This window comes from Poecilia latipinna, unplaced genomic scaffold, assembly GCF_001443285.1.
Source record: "Poecilia latipinna isolate Pla-1442-1.1 unplaced genomic scaffold, P_latipinna-1.0 Scaffold2250, whole genome shotgun sequence".
Taxonomy (NCBI): domain Eukaryota; kingdom Metazoa; phylum Chordata; class Actinopteri; order Cyprinodontiformes; family Poeciliidae; genus Poecilia; species Poecilia latipinna.
Window position 1 is genome coordinate 48389 of NW_015114866.1, and position 22492 is coordinate 70880.

The 22492-nt window shown below is 39.6% G+C and overlaps 1 protein-coding gene across 1 annotated transcript in view; it reads left to right on the forward strand.

Annotated features, from left to right (window-relative positions):
- LOC106936961 (WD repeat-containing protein 87-like) overlaps positions 1–19274 on the forward strand; it is a 26123-nt gene extending 6849 nt beyond the window's left edge. Inside the window, exons 3-5 of the mRNA XM_015018224.1 lie at positions 1620–1715; positions 4489–5287; positions 19124–19274. Coding sequence (XP_014873710.1) covers positions 1620–1715; positions 4489–5287; positions 19124–19274 — 1046 coding nt within the window. The remainder of the gene's footprint in view (positions 1–1619; positions 1716–4488; positions 5288–19123) is intronic.
- Positions 19275–22492: the final 3218 nt, after the last annotated feature.

The window sequence follows — 22492 nt, forward strand, 5'->3', positions numbered from 1 at the left end:
TTTTAATCATGCCTCACTTTCTTCTACACTGCCTACTTTTCACCTGTATGTCAGCTACTCCACCTGGGAAAACAAGATTTTGGATGAGCTTTACACTAATGTCGAGGATGCATGTGTCTCCAAACTAAGGCCTCCTCCACACGTTTGCGCAGTGTGAAGGAAAGAGGAGACCAGCTGCACAGGCAGGCTGCGAAATGAGATGCAGGTGATCGGTTTGTGTGATTGGCAACAAAAGACCGTGATCGGAGATCATCGATCATACACTTTTTCACGGAAATCGTCCGATTATGATCGGTGGCCGATCGATCGGCACACCTCTAAAAATTTGTTACCATGACATATCTCTATATTACAATGTCACCAGGTGTGTCTAAGCCCATCCATGCACAGAAGAGATGCTTAGAATAAATAATTGTGTAGATGTGCCATAACCTTCTTCAGCTGAAGAAAAACAAAAAGTGAAGTTATTTTTAGACCTAAAAAAAGAATGGTCTAGAGAAGAGGTGTCAAACTCCAGTCCTGGGGGGCCGCTGTCCTGCAACATTTAGATGTGCCTCTGCTGCACCACACCTGAATATAATAATTAAGTCATTAGCAAGGCTCTGGAGAACTTATCCGCACAATAAGGAAGTAACTAAGCCATTTGATTCCAGTGTTTTGTGCCTGTGGCTCATCTAAAAACTGCAGGACAGGACTAAAAACTGTGGCCCTCCAGGACTGGAGTTTGACACCCCTGGTCTAGAGTCAGCACACAGCTTCAGTTATTGCAGCTAGAAACTAGAAATCTGGGTGGAATGTTGAGATATGGCCTGAAGCTTCAGACACATAAAGACAGTTACAAAGTCGGCCTTCTGTCACTTGACAGACATTTTCAGGATTAAAGGACTAATGTCGCAACAAGGTCTAGAGAAACTCCCCCATGCATTTAAGGTTAGTCCCATTGATGACTGCAACAGTGTCTGTACAGTTCTGACTAAAAGGTCAATCCTCCAGCTGCAGCTGATCCAGAACGCTGCTGCTGGTATTCTCACTAAAACCACAAGGATTGAGCACATCACCCCAGTTTTAAAGTCCTTACAATGGCTCCCTGTCGCTCAGAAAATAGACTTTCAAGATTTCTGTTGGTTGATAGACCGACTGAAAGGCTTGGCATCCAAGCTACGTCAATGACTTGTTGTTGTGTCAACCTTGCAGACCACTCAGATCTTCTGGTTCTGCTCTGCATCCCCAGAACCAGAACCAAACATGAAGAAGCAGCTTTCAGCTTCTGTGCACCTCAAATCTGGAACAAACTTCCAGAAAACTGCAAAACAGCAGAAACACTGAGTTCCTTTAAAACAAGGATAAACGCCCAGCTGTTTAAAACTTCTTTGGACCAGTAATCACTGGAACACTGACCAACATGTTCGATGTGTTTTGATGATTTTTAATGATGGAACTTGACTAAATGTAATATCTGTTTCTGGTTTCACAATTGGTGACAGCATGATGTGTTTATGATGGTTTTCTGCTTTCATGATGTAAAGCACTTTGAACATCCTCATTGCTGAAATGTGCTGTACAAATAAACTTTATTGATTGATTAATCAATAACTTATTGATTCTATTTTTTTTTTCAGCTGAAGAAGTGGAAGCATCAACACACCATCTCTCATCTCTGTTTTTGGTGTGTTTGGGGTTGCTTTGTGTCATACTGACTGCAAACATCGTCTACAGTGAGTTTCATTTCAACAGAATATATTTTAAGTTGCTTCCTTTATAACAAGTATTTAGAGGTTTAAAGCTTTGGGATGCAAGTGTTCAGCAGTAAGAGGAGATGTGAGGGTTGATAAAAAGTCAGGGACACTGAAGTGTTACCAAGAATCAGTTCAACTTAATGCTGCCCAGCTTGAAACCTGTCAAGGTGTTAAAGTTTTTATGGAAGAGCTAAAGGCGTAGTTGAGGAGAGGAGGATGTCTGGCTTGTGAACTGCAGGAATTTAACTTTGCTTTTTGTAGATATGGGCCGTGGTTCCCACCAGGGACTGGAGTGGTTTGATGCTGAGTGTGAAGCAGCTGGATAGATGGTAATGTCCTCTAAGTCAGAGGCTACGATTGTTTACTGAGCCCCTCTGAGTAGTCTCTGCCTTAAGTGGAGGAGTTTAACCCCTTAACCCGCACTGGAACACCCATGTGTCGTTTTTCCATTATATTTACCAGGGGTGAGATTTTAGGGTTTAAACTCTGCCGGTGTCCATTATGACGCTTTTATTGGGCAGCCTAGAGCCCCCTCACCCTCCTTTTGATTGACACAGCATTCGACCAATAATGTTATGAAATGGCTTTTTCCGAGCCAATAATATCCAGAGAGCGACTTGAGCTCGTTTTGACATGCCTGTATTCTTTCTGGAATATTTCTGACTGGTCAACTCGGAGTCTAAATCTAAAGCCACAGATGTGTAGCCAACATGTGTCCTGTCACAAAGACGTAAGGCATTTTGGAGTTTGATTTGACATGAATCCACCAGCTGCATGCGTAACCATGCACAATATGTCCGCCTTTGCTACGTCAGAGTCAGACTCTGTGCCCTCCTGGGGAATATGGGGGACAGTATCTGGGACCTGCCTGTTGTGTTCCTTGGTCTTCATGATGCTCTCTGCGCTTTAAACACAACCCTGAGACGATCGCAGAGCAGGTACATTTGTACCGAGACTTGATTACACACAGGTGGATTCTGTTTTTCATCATCAGTCATTTAGGACAACATTGGATCATTCAGAGATCCTTGTTGAACCTCTGTAGTGAGTTTGCTGCACTGAAAGTAAAGGGACCGAATAATATTGCACGCCCCACTTTGCAGTATTTTTACTTGATAAAAAAGTTTTAAATATCAAATTCATTTTGTTCCACCTCATGATTGTGTCCCACTTGTTGATTATTCACAAAATAATAAAAATTTTACATCTTTATGTTTGAAGCCAGAAAAGGCAAAAGGTTGAAAAGCTCCAGGGGGCCGAATACTTTCACAAGGCTCCTTCACCCGTCCTCCCCTTCCTGTTATCCATGCAGCTGTGGAGCTGAGCGCTCCCAAGGACATGCCTTGATAATAACATCTTATCGGACTTCTGCCGGGAGGCTGAGCAACGTGGTTTCATGGTCCCTGATGTCACCGCCTTCACTCATGTCTTTGTTTTGTCTGAATATTACTATGTGTGCTAATGTGTCCTTTCCTCTTTTAATTTCATTCCCCTTTTGTTATTTAGAAACTGTGGAGTACTGACTTTCAACCCAGAAAAGGAATTAGAACAAACTTAGAATCCAGAGAAACAACTTTAATTTGTGGAGTACTCACTTTTTAGAACAGCACTGTCTGGTGGATGTTGAGCAGAGCTACGTCTGTGAAATATCACTACCAGCAGCGCGTAGCGGCGGTTCAAGAGCGAGAACAGAACCAGCGTCTTACACCGCCAGCCCGAAGACTTGAATTATTTTTCGGGTTATTTGTTTAGCTTTCTGACCGTGACCGAGTGAGTGTTGGTAGCTGTGCTGCTTTACCTGCTGTCTGGCCGGTCCGGATGTCCTTTTTTCCTGCTTTGAGCCTCGATGTAGCCAAACTCCGTCAAGCACTTGTTTTTTAAATGTCATATTAGATTTGTTGTGTTGGTGCATTTTGACGTGCTTCACACCTGAGGTAATTTTCCGCCGCAACACGCAAACGTCCTCTTTCACTCAGAGCGTTAAAGTTCCACAGGACCGGATTTTTTGCCGCGCGCTGTGCAGTGTGAAGGAAAGAGGAGATGAGCTGCACACGCAGGCTGCGAAGTGAGATACAGGTGATTGAGTTTGGTGATCGGCAACAAGAAACAGTGATCGGCGATCACCGATCATACACTTTTTCACAGAAATCGACCGATTTTTACACCTCTACTTTTTAGATTATTCTAGTTTATCAGTATTTTAGAAATTGTGAAATACCCACTATTTAGACCAATATCATACTTTTTAGATTACTTTTTAGTTTACTATGCAGAGACTCCTATTCTTCCAAACCAGAAAAAGAATTAGACCAGAGGATACTTGCTTATACTTATCTAGCAACCCTGAATAAGAGTATCTAGTTTTATATACTTTGGATCAACATTATTAGATCTTTTTCTTTCTTCTTTTGCTCTTTCCTTTGGTTTGTTATTTTGTTTGTATTTCCTTTTAATTCATGCGAAGCACTTTGAATTGCCTTGTTGCTGAAAATGTGCTACATAAATAAAATTAGTTTACCTTACCTTACCTACACCTTTTACAGTTTGCCAGTCCATCACAGGGCAACACAGATCCATGCACACACTCATACCTGGGGGCAATATAGTGAGACCAGTTAGCCTAATAGTAATGTGTTTGGTCTCTGAGAGAAAGCAGGACTACCTATCCTAAGAATATGTTCTAAGGGTTTGAGAGAGAAACTGAAACATTTTTGATTCAATGACTTTCTGACTAATTTGTGTGTTTTTATAGTGAGTCTGACGACGACCAGTCGGGAGGAAAATATCACAAGACTTGCAACAGTAAAAAAGCAACTGATTGAGGAACAAAAAATGATGGAGAGAAAGTTTGAGGAGATGAACCGAGACAGACACCTGAGCGAAGTAAAATCGAGGCTTACCCAAGAGAGGCTTACTCAAGACAGAGGGAAGCTGAACAATAAGACAGAGGAGCTTAACAAAGAGAGAGACGAGCTGAGCAAAGAGAAAGAGGAGGTGAACAAACAAAAAGAGGAACTGAGCCAAGACAGAAACAAGCTGAAGTATGAGACAGAGAAGCTGAAAAAAGAGAGAGATGAGATGAGCAAAAAGAAAGAGGAACTGAGCAAAGCGAAAGAGGAGCTTAGCAAAAAGAAAGAAGAGCTGAGCAAAGAGAAAGATAAGCTGAGCAAAGATAAAAGGGAGCTGAGTAAAGAGAAAGAGGAGCTGAGTAAAAATACAAAAGAGACAAGCAAAGGGAATGAGGATCTCAGAAAAGAGAAAGAGAAACTGAGTAATGAGAAAAAGGAGCTGATGAAAGAGAAAGATAAGCTGAATAAAAACAAAGCAAAGCTGAGCAAAGAGAAAGAAGAACTTAGCAAAGACAAAAAAGAGCTGAGCAAAGACAAAGACAAACTAAACAAAGAAAAAGACAATTTAAGCGACGACAAAAAGAAGGTGAGCAAAGATAAAACGGAAATTAACAAAGAGAAAGATGACCTAAACAATTTAAAAATGGAGCTGGCCAAAAAGGAAAATGAGCTGAACAAAAAGACAGAGGAGTGGAAGGAAGAGATGGATGAGCTGAATAAAAAGAAAGAACAGCTAAGCAAAAACACAAAGGAACTGAACAAAGAAAAAGAGAAGCTGAGCAAAAGGAAAGATGAGTTGAAAAAATTGAAAGCAGAACTGAGCCAAGAAAAAAAGGGGGTGACAAAGGAAATTAACAAAGAGAATGAGGAGCTGAACAAAATCAAAGATGATCTGAGCAAAAAGAGAGCAGAGCTGAGCAAAACAACCGATGAGCTGAGCAAAGAGAAAGCAGAGCTGAACAAAGAGAAAGACGAGTTCAGCAAACAGAAAAGGGAGCTGAGCAAAGAGAAAGACAAACTGAACAAAGAGAAAGATGAACTGAACAAATACAAAGACAAGCTGAGCAAAGAAAAAAAGGAGCTGAGCAAAGAAAATGATGAACTGAACACATACAAAGACAAGCTGAGCAAAGAAAAAAAGGAGCTGAACAAAAAGAACATAGAACTGAGCAATAAGAGAAAGGAGCTGGACAAAGAGAAAGATGAACTGAACAAAAGAAAAGGCAACCAGGACAAAATGAAAGCAGAGCTGAGCAGGAAGACAGAGAAGTTGAACAAAGAGAAAGAGGATCTGAATAAAAAGAAATTGGAGCTGAACAAAGAGAAAGAAGAGCTGAAAAAAGTGGATCTGAGCAAAGAGAAAACGAAGCTGAACACAGAGAAACAGGAGCTGAACAAAAAGAAAGTAGATTTGAGCAAAGAGACAGCGGGGCTGAACAAAGAGAAACAGGAGTTTAGTAAAAAGAAAGCGGATCTGAACAAAGCGAAAACAGATCTAAACAAAAAGAAAGAGGAGCTAAAGAAAGAGACAGTGAATCTGAGCAAAAAGACAGAGCAGCTGAACAAAGAGAAAGCGGATCTGAACAAAGTGAAAGCAGATCAGAACAAAATGAAAGCGGAGCTGAACAAAATGAAAGTGGATCTGAGCAAAGAGAAAGCGGAGCTGAATGAAGAGAAACAGAAGCTGAGCGTATTAAGAAAGGAGTCAGAGAATCGATGCAAAGATAGAAATGCTCTTAAGACCTTCTACGACTACGTCATGAAATTTAAAACATTTCCAGTTTCAGAGTTCTGTCCTCCAGATAGTAATTATATTTCTAGATTACCTTTGAAACTCTTGATTACTCATTTTATTTTTGAAATATTCTGTTATAAACAGTTTTTCAAGACATAGCTGACCATTATTATCACAGGTAGAGTGCTGAAGGTCACTTTTCTGACCACAAAGTGAGCCAGTAAAATGAAGTCATTAGCAACAGGTTTACAGCCAAGTTTTAATTTCAGAGAATATTGTTTTTGTTTTTTAGTGAACCCTGTGGTATGCCACTTCTGACTAGAATATCGTAATTTAATCACCTTCCAATATTGATCTGCACTCTACCTTTAAAAGCTTTGCTTGAGTAATTTTGATGATTGAAATGTTAAATAAGTCCACATGGATTTCTTCTAGAAATAAATTTTTTTCTTTTTGAGATTTTACCAAAGTTTCACTTTATTCTGCTCTTTCCCCTTGTCTAGTGAGACCAAAGTGTCTGGTTTGCAGAGCAAAGGAACCTTTATACAAGGGACACTGCTACTTCATTCAGGATGATTTAAAAAGTTCGATGACCTGGGATCTAAGTCGAAAGTTGTGCCATGTATTTGGTTCAGATTTGGTTGTAATTGATGATCTGCAGGAGCAGGTAAAACAAAACGCCACCACGACTCTTGAAGTTTAAAACTAGTCTGGAAGTTTCTGGAAGACTGATAGCTTGATAATACTGTATCACACGTACTACATGAATCAGCATCTCCTAATTACAATTTTTTAAGTCACAATAGAAAACACAAAAGAGGAGGAGGTGTGACTTTGTAGATTTGTGTTTCTATAATGTAAAGCACTTTGAAGTGCTTTGTTGTTGAAATGTGTTGTACAAATAAACTTGATTGATTGATAGCCTGATGTAAGAAAGATTTATGACAGTCTAAAATAAAATCTGTTCACAGGAATTTATCACCCTTCAAATCAAATACTACGAAACTTGGAAAAGATTCTGGATTGGGTTATATCATACACCAGGCGGATGGGTCTGGGTTGATGGACGTAAGAACACCCTTGAGTAAGAACTATTATCTAAAAATATTATTTAAAGCTGCAGTATGTAACTGTTGTTGGAAATATTTTTTCATATTTGTTGAAACTGTTGTCATGTCCTAACATGGTATCAGACAGATGTGAAAAATTGGGCTCCTCTGCCTTCTCCCAATGCTCTGAGTGCTAACTGGAAACAACCAATCCGAGCCCAGGGGCGGGTCTTAGCGCTGTCAGTCACAATCTAGTGTGGACGCTGGTCAGCCTCTTCTTCTTAGGGGGTGGTGCATTTCTTCAGAGTGCAATATGTCAGGGAGGAGGTGGAAGAGGGTCGATCACAACTGTCACAACATGGTGACAGTTTTAGCAAAGATGTAAAAAAAAAATTTGTTTATAAAGGTTACATAGGTAGAAATGTAAATATATTTAAATAGATTTTCCACAAGCTTGTAGAAGAGTAAAATATACTGAGTGACAACGACTCCAGGATCTCCCAGGACTTCTTCTAAAACCAAACCGTGGTGGACTGAGACATGTTATGTACCGCTACTCTCACCCTAGCTCATTATTTTTTGTCTTCCTTTTTGTTGGACTGGGAGTAGGGCTGCAGCAATAGATACATATGATTGTACAAACAAAAACGAAAGGGGGAAAAACAAAATGGGCAGCTAAAGGAATGCACAACGTGGTGAGGCTTACCTTAAGAGTCCATTCACACCCGCTGACATCCCGTAGAGAAGGGCCAGCCTACACCATCCTTCGTCCATCAGACGCTCAGCTCAATAATTTTTTTTCTTTAACATGTAGTTGTTTCTCTTCTTTTCCTAAAACACACTAAATATAATTCCGGCTTTTGCCAAAAGTCAAAACAACAAAAAACAAACTTCAGCCTGGCCAAAACATCCGACGCTCTCCTCTGGGCTGATCCATCCTGGGGTGAAGGTTCTCTTCTTTCTTCTAGCACAGGGGTGTCCAAAGTCGGTCCTCGAGGGTTGGCAACCTGCAAGTTTTAGTTCTCTCCCTGGTTTAACGCACCTGGATCAAATGATGGCTCGTTAGAAGCCTAAGAAGAACATTGACTTGCTGAGAAGATTGTTACTACCACCAGGGAGAGATCTATAACGTGCAGGATGCCGGCCCTCGAGGACCAACTTTGGGCTCCCTTGTTCTAGAACCTTCCCGCACCGTAGTGTTAGTTATTTTTCTTAACAAAAGTTCACTGCTGCTGCAGCTGCAGCAGCTCCAAACACCAGCATTTTTGCTTTTAAGACCAGCGCAGTTTTAAAAGCATCCAGGACTAGTTAAACATGTTGGCCTAAATATGTTGCAATTTTCCTATTACCTAAAGAAATTGCTGTTTGTGATAAGCCATAATTACTTTAAAAATCTACATCTTTTGTTATATTTTTCACCCATGGAGGTCGCCATTTTTTCACCGCTGGGTTGACTACGCATTTTGGTCCATTCTGTACTGGAGTCTACAGAGTAAACAGAGGAAGGCTAACTTTACCCCAGTAGTTGTTTATCATAGTGCGTTTGACTGGTGTCATTTTAGATAATGCCACACTGTGTCACTATCGGCTGTGATAAAAAAATATAAAAACAAATAAAAAATGAGACCGGATCTGGATAATTTCCCACATAAACAAGGGAGAGTGCTGCGCAAGAGGCGGAGAGGAACACAACGGAGGACCTAATCTGGACCCTGGACATTTCTCCACAACACTCATTTGTACCAGTAGAACCAACAAAGGCTCTAATAGGTGATCGTTACCTTAACAAGCTGGATGCTTTTTGAGATGGGAGATATACTGCCTGCGCCACTGACATCACCAATCCGATGGGATCCATGGAGGTTCGGGTCGGTGGTAACAATCCGGTGTGGCTGTTACCACCACACTGGACTCTACACAACACAGCTGGTGCTGAACCGGATACAGCGCTACAGACAAGCAGCGTTAATGGCGCTGGAACACCGGTACTGTGAAACCACTACCAACACCAAACAAAGTTGAGACCCTGAACTTCTGTTGCCTAACCGGACACAGAGCTCCAGAAGTTCTTCCTTATATCACACAGTCCGACCAGAGGTACATGTCATTCATTGTTTCATTATGAAGCTGAATGCATCAACAGCAGCCTCTACGGCCAACTCTGTCCTCTTCCTCTGTTTGCTCCTTCTCATCTTCATCACCTCTTGTTATTTCTACGGTCCAATTGATTTCAGTGCACTCCGGTTCAAATTAAAAAGGCTTAATAACAGCACTCATCACTGTTTTGGCTGGAGGAACCAGGCAGTTGGACCATTACATGTCATTTACCCAGAATGCATTGCAGCGTGAACAACATGGCGACATTCCTGTGAAAATATTTTCTTAAAATTTATAAAAACTAAATAACCTACAGTATTTTTACTGTACTGTTTTTACTTTTAAGATAAATATTTCCCAAATAAGATCTACTTTCATGACTAATCGTGGTTCCCTTTAAAGCTTGGGCTGGCTATGACCCGCCACCCCCAGTTAACCTTCAAATGTGCCATTAATAAAAATAAAAACAAATAATCAGGAGACGGAAGGAAATGTGAGCATGTTACAGATTGGGTTCATTGTTCTGTTTGGACGTCCAATGATGTCAAAGCTTACTGGGCTTCTTCTTTTCAGCACGAGCTTCAGACGTCTGATCAGGCTCAAGAACTTCCAGTTTTGGAAAAACAAAAAACGTTCTTTATCTCCCTATTATAGCTATGAGCAAACTGCAGCTGGGTTTTCTTGTGCCTTTGGGTCAGTGGTGCTGCAGGTGGTTGAGTTCAGGCATGGAGACCTTCAGTCCTCAGTCTGTCCTCACTGTGGGACCTGAAACCTCTGTGGCTGATGCCACCAAGCCTTGCTGCAGGTCTTTTGCAGTCAGTCGATGGTTTTTGACCTCCTTGGGAATGTGGTGGCTTTCTGTTTCTGCCACCAGGGGGCGTAGCCTTTGTCCCTGTAACTTGGGTTTTATTCTTCCAGCTGTAACTCTAAAAACATTCAGGTCATTTGCTATGTTTTTGTATCTGTCCTGGTTTATGCAAAGTTCTGAACCTTCTAACAAAGCCTTTGACTAGGCCATTATTGTAACATGCAATGAAACATTAAGTTCTTCCTCAAACAGGATTGGTGAAGGCCTTCATTGGTTAAATCAGGGGTGATCAAGACAAAACCCCTGATTTGCAAACACATGAAGAAATCTGTTCAGAGGGAGGAGTCATTTTTAGACTTCATCATTGAAAGTAGTTCTTTCTGTTGAATTTGGATAAAATATTTTTGTTAGGTTTATTTACATTTTTAGCTTCGTATAGTGTCATTTATTTCTTAAACATCTAAGAAAATTTCAGATGTACCAAAATCCTGAATTGCTGATGGGGTTGAATAATTTTAGATTCAACAGTAAAAACAAACAGACTGAGCCTACGCAGCTACCACAGGTTTGAGTCCCGACCTGTTGACCTTTTTCGCATGTCCTCCCTCTTTCTCACAACCCACTTTCCTGTCCATTCAAAGTCAAATAAAGTTCACTAGAGCCAAGAAAGTCCTTTAAAAAATTTGATTTTTAAAACATTTAGATCTCCAAACTCCAATCTTCCAAGTTTGTAAAACACCTTTTATTTACTGTGAGTCTAGTTTCTTTTCAAGTGTGTATTTATTTATACAGAGACAATTATAACTGTCACATTTAGATGCTGACAGTTTTCAGTTTGATGTCAATAAGCTGCTGTACAAATTTTATCTTATAAATGTTCTGAGGTTCATGTTTCTGTCTTAAAGCTTCTGGATGAAAGGGATTCCCCATACTTCAGGAGCAGCTCTGCATATACCACAAAGAACAGCCACAGACAGCTGGAGAGCAGAAGACAAAAATGCGCACAACAGTTTCATCTGTAAGCGTCCGGTGACTGTCTGGCCCTATAACTAACACTGTTTTCTTAAAGTTTCAACAAGGATTACTCAACTGTGTCATCAATTTTTGCTTTTAAACGACAAATCTAAATTTTATGTCCACAGCGACAAGCCCGATTAACTATTAGCAACCCTGCTGAAGGGCTCTAGGGCAAGGCAAATTATTTCTAAAATTTGAAAACAAGGTGTCAGAAGTCTCCCTTGCATCAACCTCAATGCAATCTGACAAAAGCCCAGGTCTAGATGGTATCCCATCAGAATCTTTCAAGCAATTCTCAAACCTACTTTCTGTACAGCTTAGGCCACCCTTTCCAATTGCTTTAAACAAGGATCCCTCCCTTCACCATTTTACAAAGCTTGTATCACACTTATTGCAAAAAAAGGGGAAAGATCCAATGGATTGCACCTCATGCAGGCCTATTTCTCTCCTGAATACAGACGTCAAAATTTAAGCCAAAATTCTTGGTCGCAGGCTGGAAATCGTTCTACCAAAAGTTATTTCAAAAGGCCAAACTGGTTTCATTAAAGGTCGGCCTCATTTTAAAGTTAGAAGGCTGCTTAACAGTGTTTTGTCTCTTTGACTATTCTTTTGCAGTCCTTAGTAGATTCGGCTCTGGGGGAAAAGTCATTTCATGAATTAAATGATTGTACCATCTGCTACAGTTTGTACAAATTTCACACCTCAAAACCATTTAAATTACAAACAGGCACCCATCAGGGCTGCTCTCTAAGCCCCCTGCTTTTTGATCTGGCCCCTCGCCATTGCAATTAGTATCAGTAAGGAGATATCAAGCATTCAGAGCAATGATATGGAATATAAGGCATCGCTTTATGCAGACGATCTTTTTAACGATCTTTTTATTTCCACTTCATCAGCCTCGTTGTGTTTTTCTCTCGATCTGTTTAGCTAATTTGGTCAGATTTCTGTGTATAAGCTGAACCTTACCAAACGTGAGCTTTTCCCTCTAGGTCAGTGTTTCTCAACCCTGGTCCTCACTGCCCCCCTGTCCTGCATGTTTTAGGTATTTCCCTTCTGCCACACATCTGAATTGCATCTCTGGGTGATTAACAGGCTTCTGCAGTACTTGATGGTCATGCAATCATTTGAATCAGCTGTTCTGGAATAGAGGCACATCTAAAACATGCAGAGCAGGGGGGCTTGAGGACCAGGGTGGAGAAACACTGCTCTAGGTAGTAAAACAAATATGTCAGATTTTCCTACTGCCTTCTCCTATTTCTGATTTTATTATCAGGCTGCCAGCCTTAGACGCGTAGTGTTTGGTATTTTACTTTGCTGACCGTCCTGTCTGGGTGATCATGGAATTACACAGTGACAATATATCCATTCTGGCCTTTACTCAGTTTCTTTGCCAGAGTCAGCGATGGCATAGCAACTTTGAAAAAGTAACTTTAATTGGATTACTGATTACTCTGAAAACAACTTAGTTACTTTACTGATTACTTAATTTGGAAAGTAACTAAGTTACATTAGTAGTTACTGCTGCCACCTCAATATAAATATTACATTGAGCTTTGCCAATGCTTACATAACTGCAAGTTATTTTATAATGGTAACATCAACAATGTATATCCACTTATAAGGTTGAACTGAAGGGGAGATTGTTTAATGATTACAACAGTCCAAAAAAACGAAACAAAAACTAGTATTTTTTGCGTGTTTTTGTGTAATGGTGCATTCACACCAAACGTGTTTCACACATCTGATTTACATTCAAAGTATGTGGAGAAGCGTCAAGGACACCTCGCAGCGCGATTCGTCCGTCTACCGCAGCGCGATTTGAAGCGTTTGACGCGTCAAGTGTGTCCAACAAATAGGCTGGTGGCAACAGAAAACAACGGCTAGAGCGATTTTAACTCCTCTAACACTCCATCAGCATGCCTCAACTTACTTTGAATGTAAAGCAGACTCACCTGATGCATAAAACGCTAGGTGTAGGGAAAAATGTCAAGTGTCAGCATTCAAAGTGCACACACGTCAAACTTGAAGCGGACGCGTTTGGTGTAAACGCCCCATAAATAGGATTTCAGAGTCCCTGCCACCATCCTCCAGGTTCTGTGTTTGCTGTCAGAGCGCAGCGCACAGCGCTCCTCCTGACGCTCCACAACTCGGATGGCTGCACAGATTTGTGACACCTATCTTAATCTTAATGATTACATTGGCCTTTATCTGTACATCTTTAAGGACACGTTCATTCGTGGCTGTTTTCACATTTATTGTGCAGTCCAGATTAGTCTTGATGTTTGCAGTTTTCTGGAGCGTGTCACAAATATATTAACTTGACATTAAGTTAACTCTGCAAGATACAGCTGGATGGATCATCCAGGAAATGATGGATGTTACTCCTTGTTTTTATTTGTATTACATGTCCACCCACTAGGGGCACTGTTATGCCAGGAGCATGTGTTATTGGTTCGTGTGCTTCTTCTTTTGCTCTTCTGTCTGGCTGTTCGGTAGATGCACATGGCGGAATAAAGTTGAGTAAAGAAACGAGTTATTTTTACTGACTAACAATGGACAGGGAGAGCCCAACTAATATAACCTGGATGTCAGTCAAATTCTCAGGTTTATTATGTGTCTCTGAGCAACTTCACATTCAAAAACAAGCCCAAAAAATGCAACCTGCAACTCATTACCAATTTGCAAGCGACTTTTGAAAAGAAACAAGTTTTTCTAGCAACAAATTGCGCATCCATTGTTTACATTTCTTTAGTGGTTTGTTATCACAGCTTATAACTTTCGCATAGATCGGTGGTATCTCCCCAAGCTGCGCAGAAGGAATGAAATTTAATTACTAAAGAAAATAGTAACGCACAGTGATTTGGATAAGTAACTTTAAAATGATGACTGGATTTGACATAGCAACATGTTAGACTACTTGTTACTGAAAAAAGGGGTCAGATGAGTAATGTGTTACCGACATCACTGGCCGGAGTGTGCACTGTTAGAAACCATCCCATTAGTGAACCCAACCTGTAAAGGGCTGACTTGGTGGCTTTATAAAATGTTGACTATGGCAGAGACCTTCTCACTTAAAACCTCAAGGGAAGAAGACTTGAACATGACTACCAGATGAGACATGGGCCTCTATTCTTAAACTTGTGAATGCAACATCTCTCTCTGTGTGTGCGCCATTGTCTCATTCAGTTTAGAGTGGTACATAAAGCCCACTTCTCCAAAAGCAAACTATCTCGTATCACCCACACTGCTGAAGCCACACTGGGTCATATGTACTGGTTCTGCCCCAGTCTGGGTCAGTTCTGGACAGATGCTTCTCATACCCGGCCCAGGTTTCTCAGAGTGGCAATAACACCAGGCTCTCTTTTGGCTCTTTTTGGCTTCAGTGGTGGGGAATTGCCTTTGCCAGCCTCTGAAAGACAGGCATTGCCATTTTGCATCTCAGTTCTGACCTGCTCCTCCAAAGCACAATCAGTGGTTATAAGATCTTAGGTCATGCTTGAAACTGGAAAAAATGTATCGTCTCTTCAGCACTCAACTGGAAAAAAAAAAAAAAAATGGGCCCTTTTCTCGACCCATTACAAAATATTCAATATTTCAGATGAACGGATTTTTAATAAAATGTGCTCCGTTTTTGTCAGGGGTTTGACCTGCAGTGACACTGCAGTGACCTTAATGGGAGTGAATGGGATTCATTTGTAGAGATTATTTTTCTGTACTTTATTTTATTATTTCTTATCTATGTTGGATAAATACTCCTTTGTAACCAGAGGATCTTACCTGTATAAGAAAAAACTTTAATAAAAAGACAGTGATAAATAAAACCATAATCTCATCTGTTGGACTGCTGAAGCAATTTTTAAGATTCTTAAACTTCCTCCATTTCCTGTTTGTTCATCTGAACAAACTGTTAGCTTCATTTAGCTTCTTAGTCTTGTTTACTGTTGTATTAAATTTATTAAATTAGGGCCTTATCGATCCTTTTTATCGTTTAATTTGAGGCACTTTTTGTGCTTCAGAGGTATTTGACACATTAAGGCTGCGTTCTCACTGCAGGCCTTAATGCTCACTTCCGATTGTGTCATGAAATCAGATTTTTTGTTTTGTTTGGTTGTTCACATTCCAAATATATGCCACTTGTATGTGATCCTCCATGTGAATCACACACGACATAAAAGTGACCCGCATGCGCAGTAGAGGAAGCAGGAACGTCACATAGAGAGTGCTCAGTGTTTGTGGAAGTAAAGATGGATGCTCATGGTGGAGCCCATCTGGTTATTTTAAAGTTGTTGTCCAACCGGAGCCATCGCATTAACAACTTAAAGCTCATTATCGTCCACCATGGTGGATGTTTTTCTAACGTTTTCCACGTATCAGATTGCAGAATAGTGACTTTTGTGGAGTACCAATGACGTTCAGGTCGAATGAATGCGACCTGCCCGTACAGACACAGGTCACATTTGAAAAGATCAGAAACGATTTAGAACCAAATGTCCAAGTTGCCTGGGTTGCATTTGTGAAAATCAGATCTGTGTTGTACAAACTGTCATAAAACGATCAGGTGCAGGTCGCATTAAGGCAAAAAATCTGATTTGGGTCACTTTACACTGCAGTGTGAACGTAGCCTCGGAGAAATATTCTGTGCATTTAACTATATATTTCTAGTTTTGTTTATTCAATCTGAAATTCTCAGACACACCCACTATTGTTAAAATTAACTCTCCAGATACTAAATGTCTGGTCTGGACTCCGTATGTTGTGTGTCCTGTGTGATCACATAAGGACTGTAACATATTGGGGTCTCGTCCGATTCCATAGGATTGTTTAGTTATTTGGAGGACCATTCAGTATCGGGATTTTTACGAACGCGGTTTTGCTTGTGGCAGCCCTGAACGTTTGTTTGCCACGTGTTTAGTTACTCCTTTGTGGGTGGCACTTTTAGTCTCAAGTTGTTGGAGCGTTTTTAGAACTCCATAATTTTAGGGTAAATTTCTCTTTGGTTTGGCATCTAGGAGTGTTTTTTTCCTCTTTTTCGTTTGTCTTAATTTATTTTTTATTTTTTAACAATCCTACTATTGAGCAATTTGATGGTTAAGTAACACTTTTTGTCATTTGCTTCTCAGTTTTCGATTTCTGTATTCAAACAGTTAAAAGAAGGAAAGCTGAAATCTGAAATTCTCTCTCCGTTGATTGAAGTTGATGTTTTCCCTCAAACCAGCGCTTCAACCTAGCCTTCATTCTCAGACTAGTCCTGAGGCTGTTTCTCACCGCGCTGGTGTCGAAAACACTGCTTCCGATCTTTGTGAGCTGGAGTTGCACCTTGAACTCTGCTACTTGGCTCTTAGAGAAAGAACTGGATCATGAGTTTGAACCTCGTAAATTGGAGGCTGAAGCAAATAAACAGGTTTGTTTAAAGAAACATTTTAATGCATATATGTCATTATGGTGCAGGAATTCAATGGAACAGTTGTTGAAGAATTAATGGAAAATAAAAGTCTTGTTTGTTTAAATGCTAGAAGAGGCACTAAAGTTACTCACAATAATTTTGACTTTGCTGGCAGGATTTAGTTCATGGCATGTAGTTAAGATAGGAGTGACCACTATCGCAAAGTAACAGAAATAAATTTGAAAGACATAACACAGGAGGTTTGCAGAAATGGTGTTCCAATAGTGTTGATTGGGAAACATTTAAGCTTGTAAGCCATCAGGAATTACAGAATATGAATTTGAATATGGAAGTTGATAACTTAAATTGCTCTTTTTGTCAAGCTGTTTTACAAGCTGCTAACCAATCTGTAAAGAAGGAAGGAGGTAAGGTCTAAAAGAAAATCGATCCATGGCGGACAAAGGAATGAGACAAAGAAACCAGAAGTTAAAGTAAAGCTTTTAAAATGTTGAAAATGAATCATATCTCCCAGAATCATTGAATCCAAGAAGTTTCAAGTCATTGTGAGAAGAACTATAAAAAAATGGAAAAAGGGATTGTTGTAGATATTTATTTAATAGGAAGAGAATCACAGGTTAATAAGTATGGACAATGATGAGGAGAATGATTGTGAATAAAAGAATATGGTTATATATGTTTACATTTATACAACATTAATATATTTATACAACATTAATATATTCTTGCAATATATTATCTTGATCTAGGATCTGAGTCCAAATTTTGTACCACAAACAATCTATTGTGAAATATGACAATAAAAATTCCTGAATCCTTAAATCTCTTTAAATGTAAAGAAATATACAAAAATAATTTGCTAAGCAAATACAATAAGATATGATTATCCCTTTTATGAGTTTGTTTACAGACATAAGTAGATTTTATTTATATCATGTTTTAGAAAAATGTTTTGATTTTGGTGATGCTGTATGTATGAAAGTAATAAGGATAGAAGGATTCTTTTATTGTTATACCACCTAGCTTATTCGGATTCAAGTCCCAGATTAAGAAATTCACTACATAATAAATAAAAAACAGAGTAAATTATGTGATATATTGATATGTGCGTGTAAATAAGTCATGAGATGAAACTGTGTTAGGTGCAGCTTGAGTTCAGGATTCTGAGGCTGACAAACTGTTTCTCAGCCTGGTGGTTTGTGTGCAGGATGTGTGTTGCCTCAAGGTTTTTTTCTCATTTCATTCATCTGTTCAAGGTGGAAAATAGAAACTTCCACAGTGCTCTGATGCAAAAGATGCAAAACAAAAATTTATTTAACAGTTTTTGTGTAACCCTTAGTTAACCTCCACAAAACAAAACTACAGTAGAAAATTACCAATTATTTCTCCCCTCAGATTTGGGTATATTGGGCTACACAGCACTTTATGTTATGGGGATGATGAGACAGTAGAACATATAACACTGTCAAAATTATGACTTAGGAAAATAAGGTTTATTCAAACTTTAAAACGAATTAAACTTAAACTAGATTTGATTAAATTATTTAGCATTAACTTGAAAAGTAAAAGTTATAATATTTTGCTATATATTAAGCTATATAATCCTTTAGTGTCATTATATTCCAGACTTCATACCAGTGGGTGGCGGTAATGCACCAATTTTGTTGTTTGCCAATAACCATCGAAGAAAAAGTCAGCCTTGCAGCACAGCCATTCTTTAAGACTGATTTCTGTTTTCACAGGTGGGTTAAGTGCACAAGTTATAGATAGGTATTATTTGTAGAAGTGTTTCGAAGTGCAGGACAATGTTTTATTAACATCAATTCTGTTTTGAGATATTTCTGTGTATTAGAAATGACTGTTTTTTCCCGCTAGCTTAAATGCTAACTATCGTTACTATGAACATAATATTGTTTAATTTCGGGCATGCGCACAACGCTGCGCATGCCCGAAACGGAATTGTCTCTTCATAAATAAAATGAAACCTGGAGATGTAGATATCATTAACTTAGTGCAGTTCGCCACAGCAAATGGAAAATAACGCAGAAAAACCGTTGAACAACAGCTCCAAACCACTGGTTCATTTTCCTCGGTCCCTGTGTTTGCTTCGCTACGTAAACCCGTTGCCATAGAAATGACCAACAACAGTTACACTATTATATCAATATTCAACAGTAAAATCAGTTGCTTATGTATTAACCCCAAATTAAGGCTGTTGCGTAAGCGTAATAACGCACTACAGAGAGGAGAATTGAGGAGGTTGAGGACACTGAGATAGCAGAGCTGCTGCTGTGAATAGTAACAGCGAAAATTGCGGACTGTAACAGTAACGATGAGCAGAGCAGGTCAACAACTTATGCGCCTTTCCCCCTGGCTCTACTTCGGCAGTCCCGCTGTACTCTACCCGGCCTCGCTCCGCTCTCCTCCGAAGTGATCGGGTTTTCACAGACCCTGCTGGGCATGTAGCAGGGGGACACCTAGTGGCGGTGGAGGGCATTGAGCCCCACCTCCAGACGTCCTACTCCATGTGCTGCTTCATAACTTTACAACAGAAACGCGTTGCCATTTTTCTGAGGCAATAGAAGAAGAGAGAGCTGATCTGATTTTTATAGCCTGATTGGGATTTTTCTGGGATTTCAAGAAGAGATGCCCAGTGGGAGGAATGCTGCAGAGCTGACAAGGTTTTAAATTAGTAAATACACATAAGCATTTATGTAACCTTTCAAATAAAATAACCATTTTCACTGACACAAACTAAACAATAATGATGTAAACAGTGGAGTGAATAGGTATATTTTATAACCAAGGACAGGAGAGTTGCAGAACTGTTTATGAGACAGAGTGAGAGCTAGCTTCTTGGCATGAAAGGTTTGTTACAGAAGCAGACTTGTTTCCTAAAACTGTTAGAGTAAGGAAATGAACCACAGAGCAGCGATGGAGATGCTGCATCACACCCTGACCACTTTTAAAAAGAGGAAGAAGAACCCGCCTGCTTTCCATGAGCTACAGCTGAGATCACTCAAGCAGCTGTTGGACATTTTATAATATCTAAATCTTTATTTTTCCCGTAAAGGATGGAGAACAACATGGATGAAGACAGCTCTTCTACAGTCAATGTCAACAATGCCAAAAATCCTCTTAAATGTAAGTGACTCTATATGTATTTTACAGTTTTTGAGGATTAAAAAGTAACAATGCTACCCAAAAGCATTTCCCACATTTTTATTCCCTCTGCAGGAAGTTATAGTTTCTTAACATGGGCTGTAACAGGAATTGTTTTTATGTTACATCTTTAATCTTTTTGTATCATCTGAGAATTATGCGATACAAATAAATTTTATTGATTGATTAATCAATAACTTATTGATTCTGTTGTTTTTTTCAGCTGAAGAAGTGGAACCATCAACACTCCGGTGCTCTTCTCTGTTTTTGGTGTGTTTGGGGTTGCTTTGTGTCATACTGACTGCAAAAATCGTCTACAGTGAGTTTCATTTCAACAGAATATATTTTAAGTTGCTTCCTTTATAACAAGTATTTAGAAGTTTAAAGCTTTGGGATGCAAGCGTTCAGCAGTAAGAGGAGATGTGAGGGTTGATAAAAAGTCAGGGACACTGAAGTGTTACCAAGAATCAGTTCAACTTAATGCTGCCCAGCTTGAAACCTGTCAAGGTGTTAAAGTTTTTATGGAAGAGCTAAAGGCGTAGTTGAGGATGTGCGGACATACCATCATTCAATATCTACATGCTCCCACCAGCTCAGGTTATAACAGGAAATAAGATTATCTGCAGATGATACACAGCTCTACATCACGATGTCACCAGGTGACTCTGAACCCATCCAATCACTGAACAGATGCTTAGAATAGATCAATGTGTGGATGTGCCAAAACTTTCTCCAGCTGAACAGAAACAAACTGAAGTTATTATCTTTGGACCTAAAGAGGAACGAACTAGAATCAATGCTCAGCTTCAGTTATTACAACTAAAACCTAACGATCAGCCCGAAACCTGGGAGTACTCTAACCCTGGATTCTTTTGAATACATGATAGCAGGATTTCCGCTGTTTTGAGGTGGCCTGGCATATGTGATGGATTTGGGCCGACTAGCGAACACTCACATTGACATGCTGTAAGAAAGAAGCGCAAGTTGTTTGGGATCTCACAGGCAAACTTTGGACACTAAAACTAGTTGGTCCAGCAGTACCGCCATATTAATTTGGATGGTTGAAATCTACAGAGAAGTACTGTAGAGACTCTAGGGTAGTTTAACATTTAAAATCTGGCCAACCTAAAGCATTTTGCATATTTTGTCTGAATTGGCTTCCTGGGTCAGCCTGGCTGTCTGGATATTTCAAATCTCCTGGAAGATATGTTAACAAAAGCACTCTTTTCCATCTCCTCTCTCTCTTCCGAAGACACCTGTGAAATCACCCAAGGACTTACTCTTAGATAATACCACCTTATCACAGACTGCGAGAACTGTTCACAGACTTGACACATTTCATGGCCACACCTACACAATCCCTGATGTCACTACCTTAACTGGCTCTGCTATATTAATGTTGCCACATGTGCCTTTTCCTGATGTCTCATTTCTTGCCCTGTCCATCTGTATAGTTCATTAGTTTTAGAAATTTTGAACTTTTAGAAATTATTATGCAGATAAACTCCTACTAGTTTTTCCAAAGAAACTCGTTCTGACTTATAAATTAGGGAGTAATTGTAATGATCTTGCAGCCCAGAAAATGAATTAGAATAAACTCATAATCCAGAGAAACACATCTAGAGAAACTACTCATTATCCTAGATCAACATTTAGGACCACCTACTTTACTGAGTCAAACATGGAGAACCAACACTTTTACTTCTCTAGACCAATATTTACCTCAATATTATCCATAGAAACTCCTTCTAGTTTATAAATTATGGCGTACTTTTGCTTATACCAGGAGTATCTAATTTATATATTCAGGAATTAGAACAAACTTAGAATCCAGAGAAACTCATATTAGCTTATCAAGAGAAACTACTCATTACCTTAGATCAGCATTATCATGACAAGAATAGAGAGAAACCGCTACTATTTTATAAATCATGAAGTACTTAGTCTGAAACATGGGCTTATACTTTTTCCTTTTTTGCTCTTTCTCTTGGTTTGTTGGTTTGTTGTATTTCCTTCTAATTCATGTAAAGCATTTTGAATGACCTAGTTGCTGAAAATGTGCTATTTAAACAAAATGACCTTATCTTATTCTAACAATACTGTCTAATATTCTAATAGTGTTTGAGAGAGAAACTGAAAATGTTGGTGCTTCTCTAATACAGATAAATTCACTGACTTTCTGACTGATTTGTGTGTTTTTATAGTGCGTGTGATGACAGCTAATCAGCAGGAAAGTATCAAAAGCCTTATAACAGAAAGAAGACATCTGATTGAGGAACAAAAGATGATGGAGAACGAGATTGAGGAGGTGATCCAAGACAGACACCTGAGCCTAGTAAAAGCAGGGCTTATCCAAGAGAGGCTTACTCAAGTCAGAGAGGAGCTGAACAAAGAGGGAGACGAGCTGAGGAAAAAGAAAGAGGAGCTGAGCAGAGAGAAAGAGGAGCTGAGCAATAAGAAAGATGAACTGAACAAAGAGAAAGAAGAGCTGAGCAGGAAGACAGAAGAGCTGAGCAAAGAGAAAGACAAACTGAGCAAAGAGAAAGAAGAGCTGAGCAAAGAGAAAGAAGAGCTGAGCAAAGAGAAAGAAGAGCTGAGCAAAGAGAAAGACAAACTGAGCAAAGAGAAAGAAGAGCTG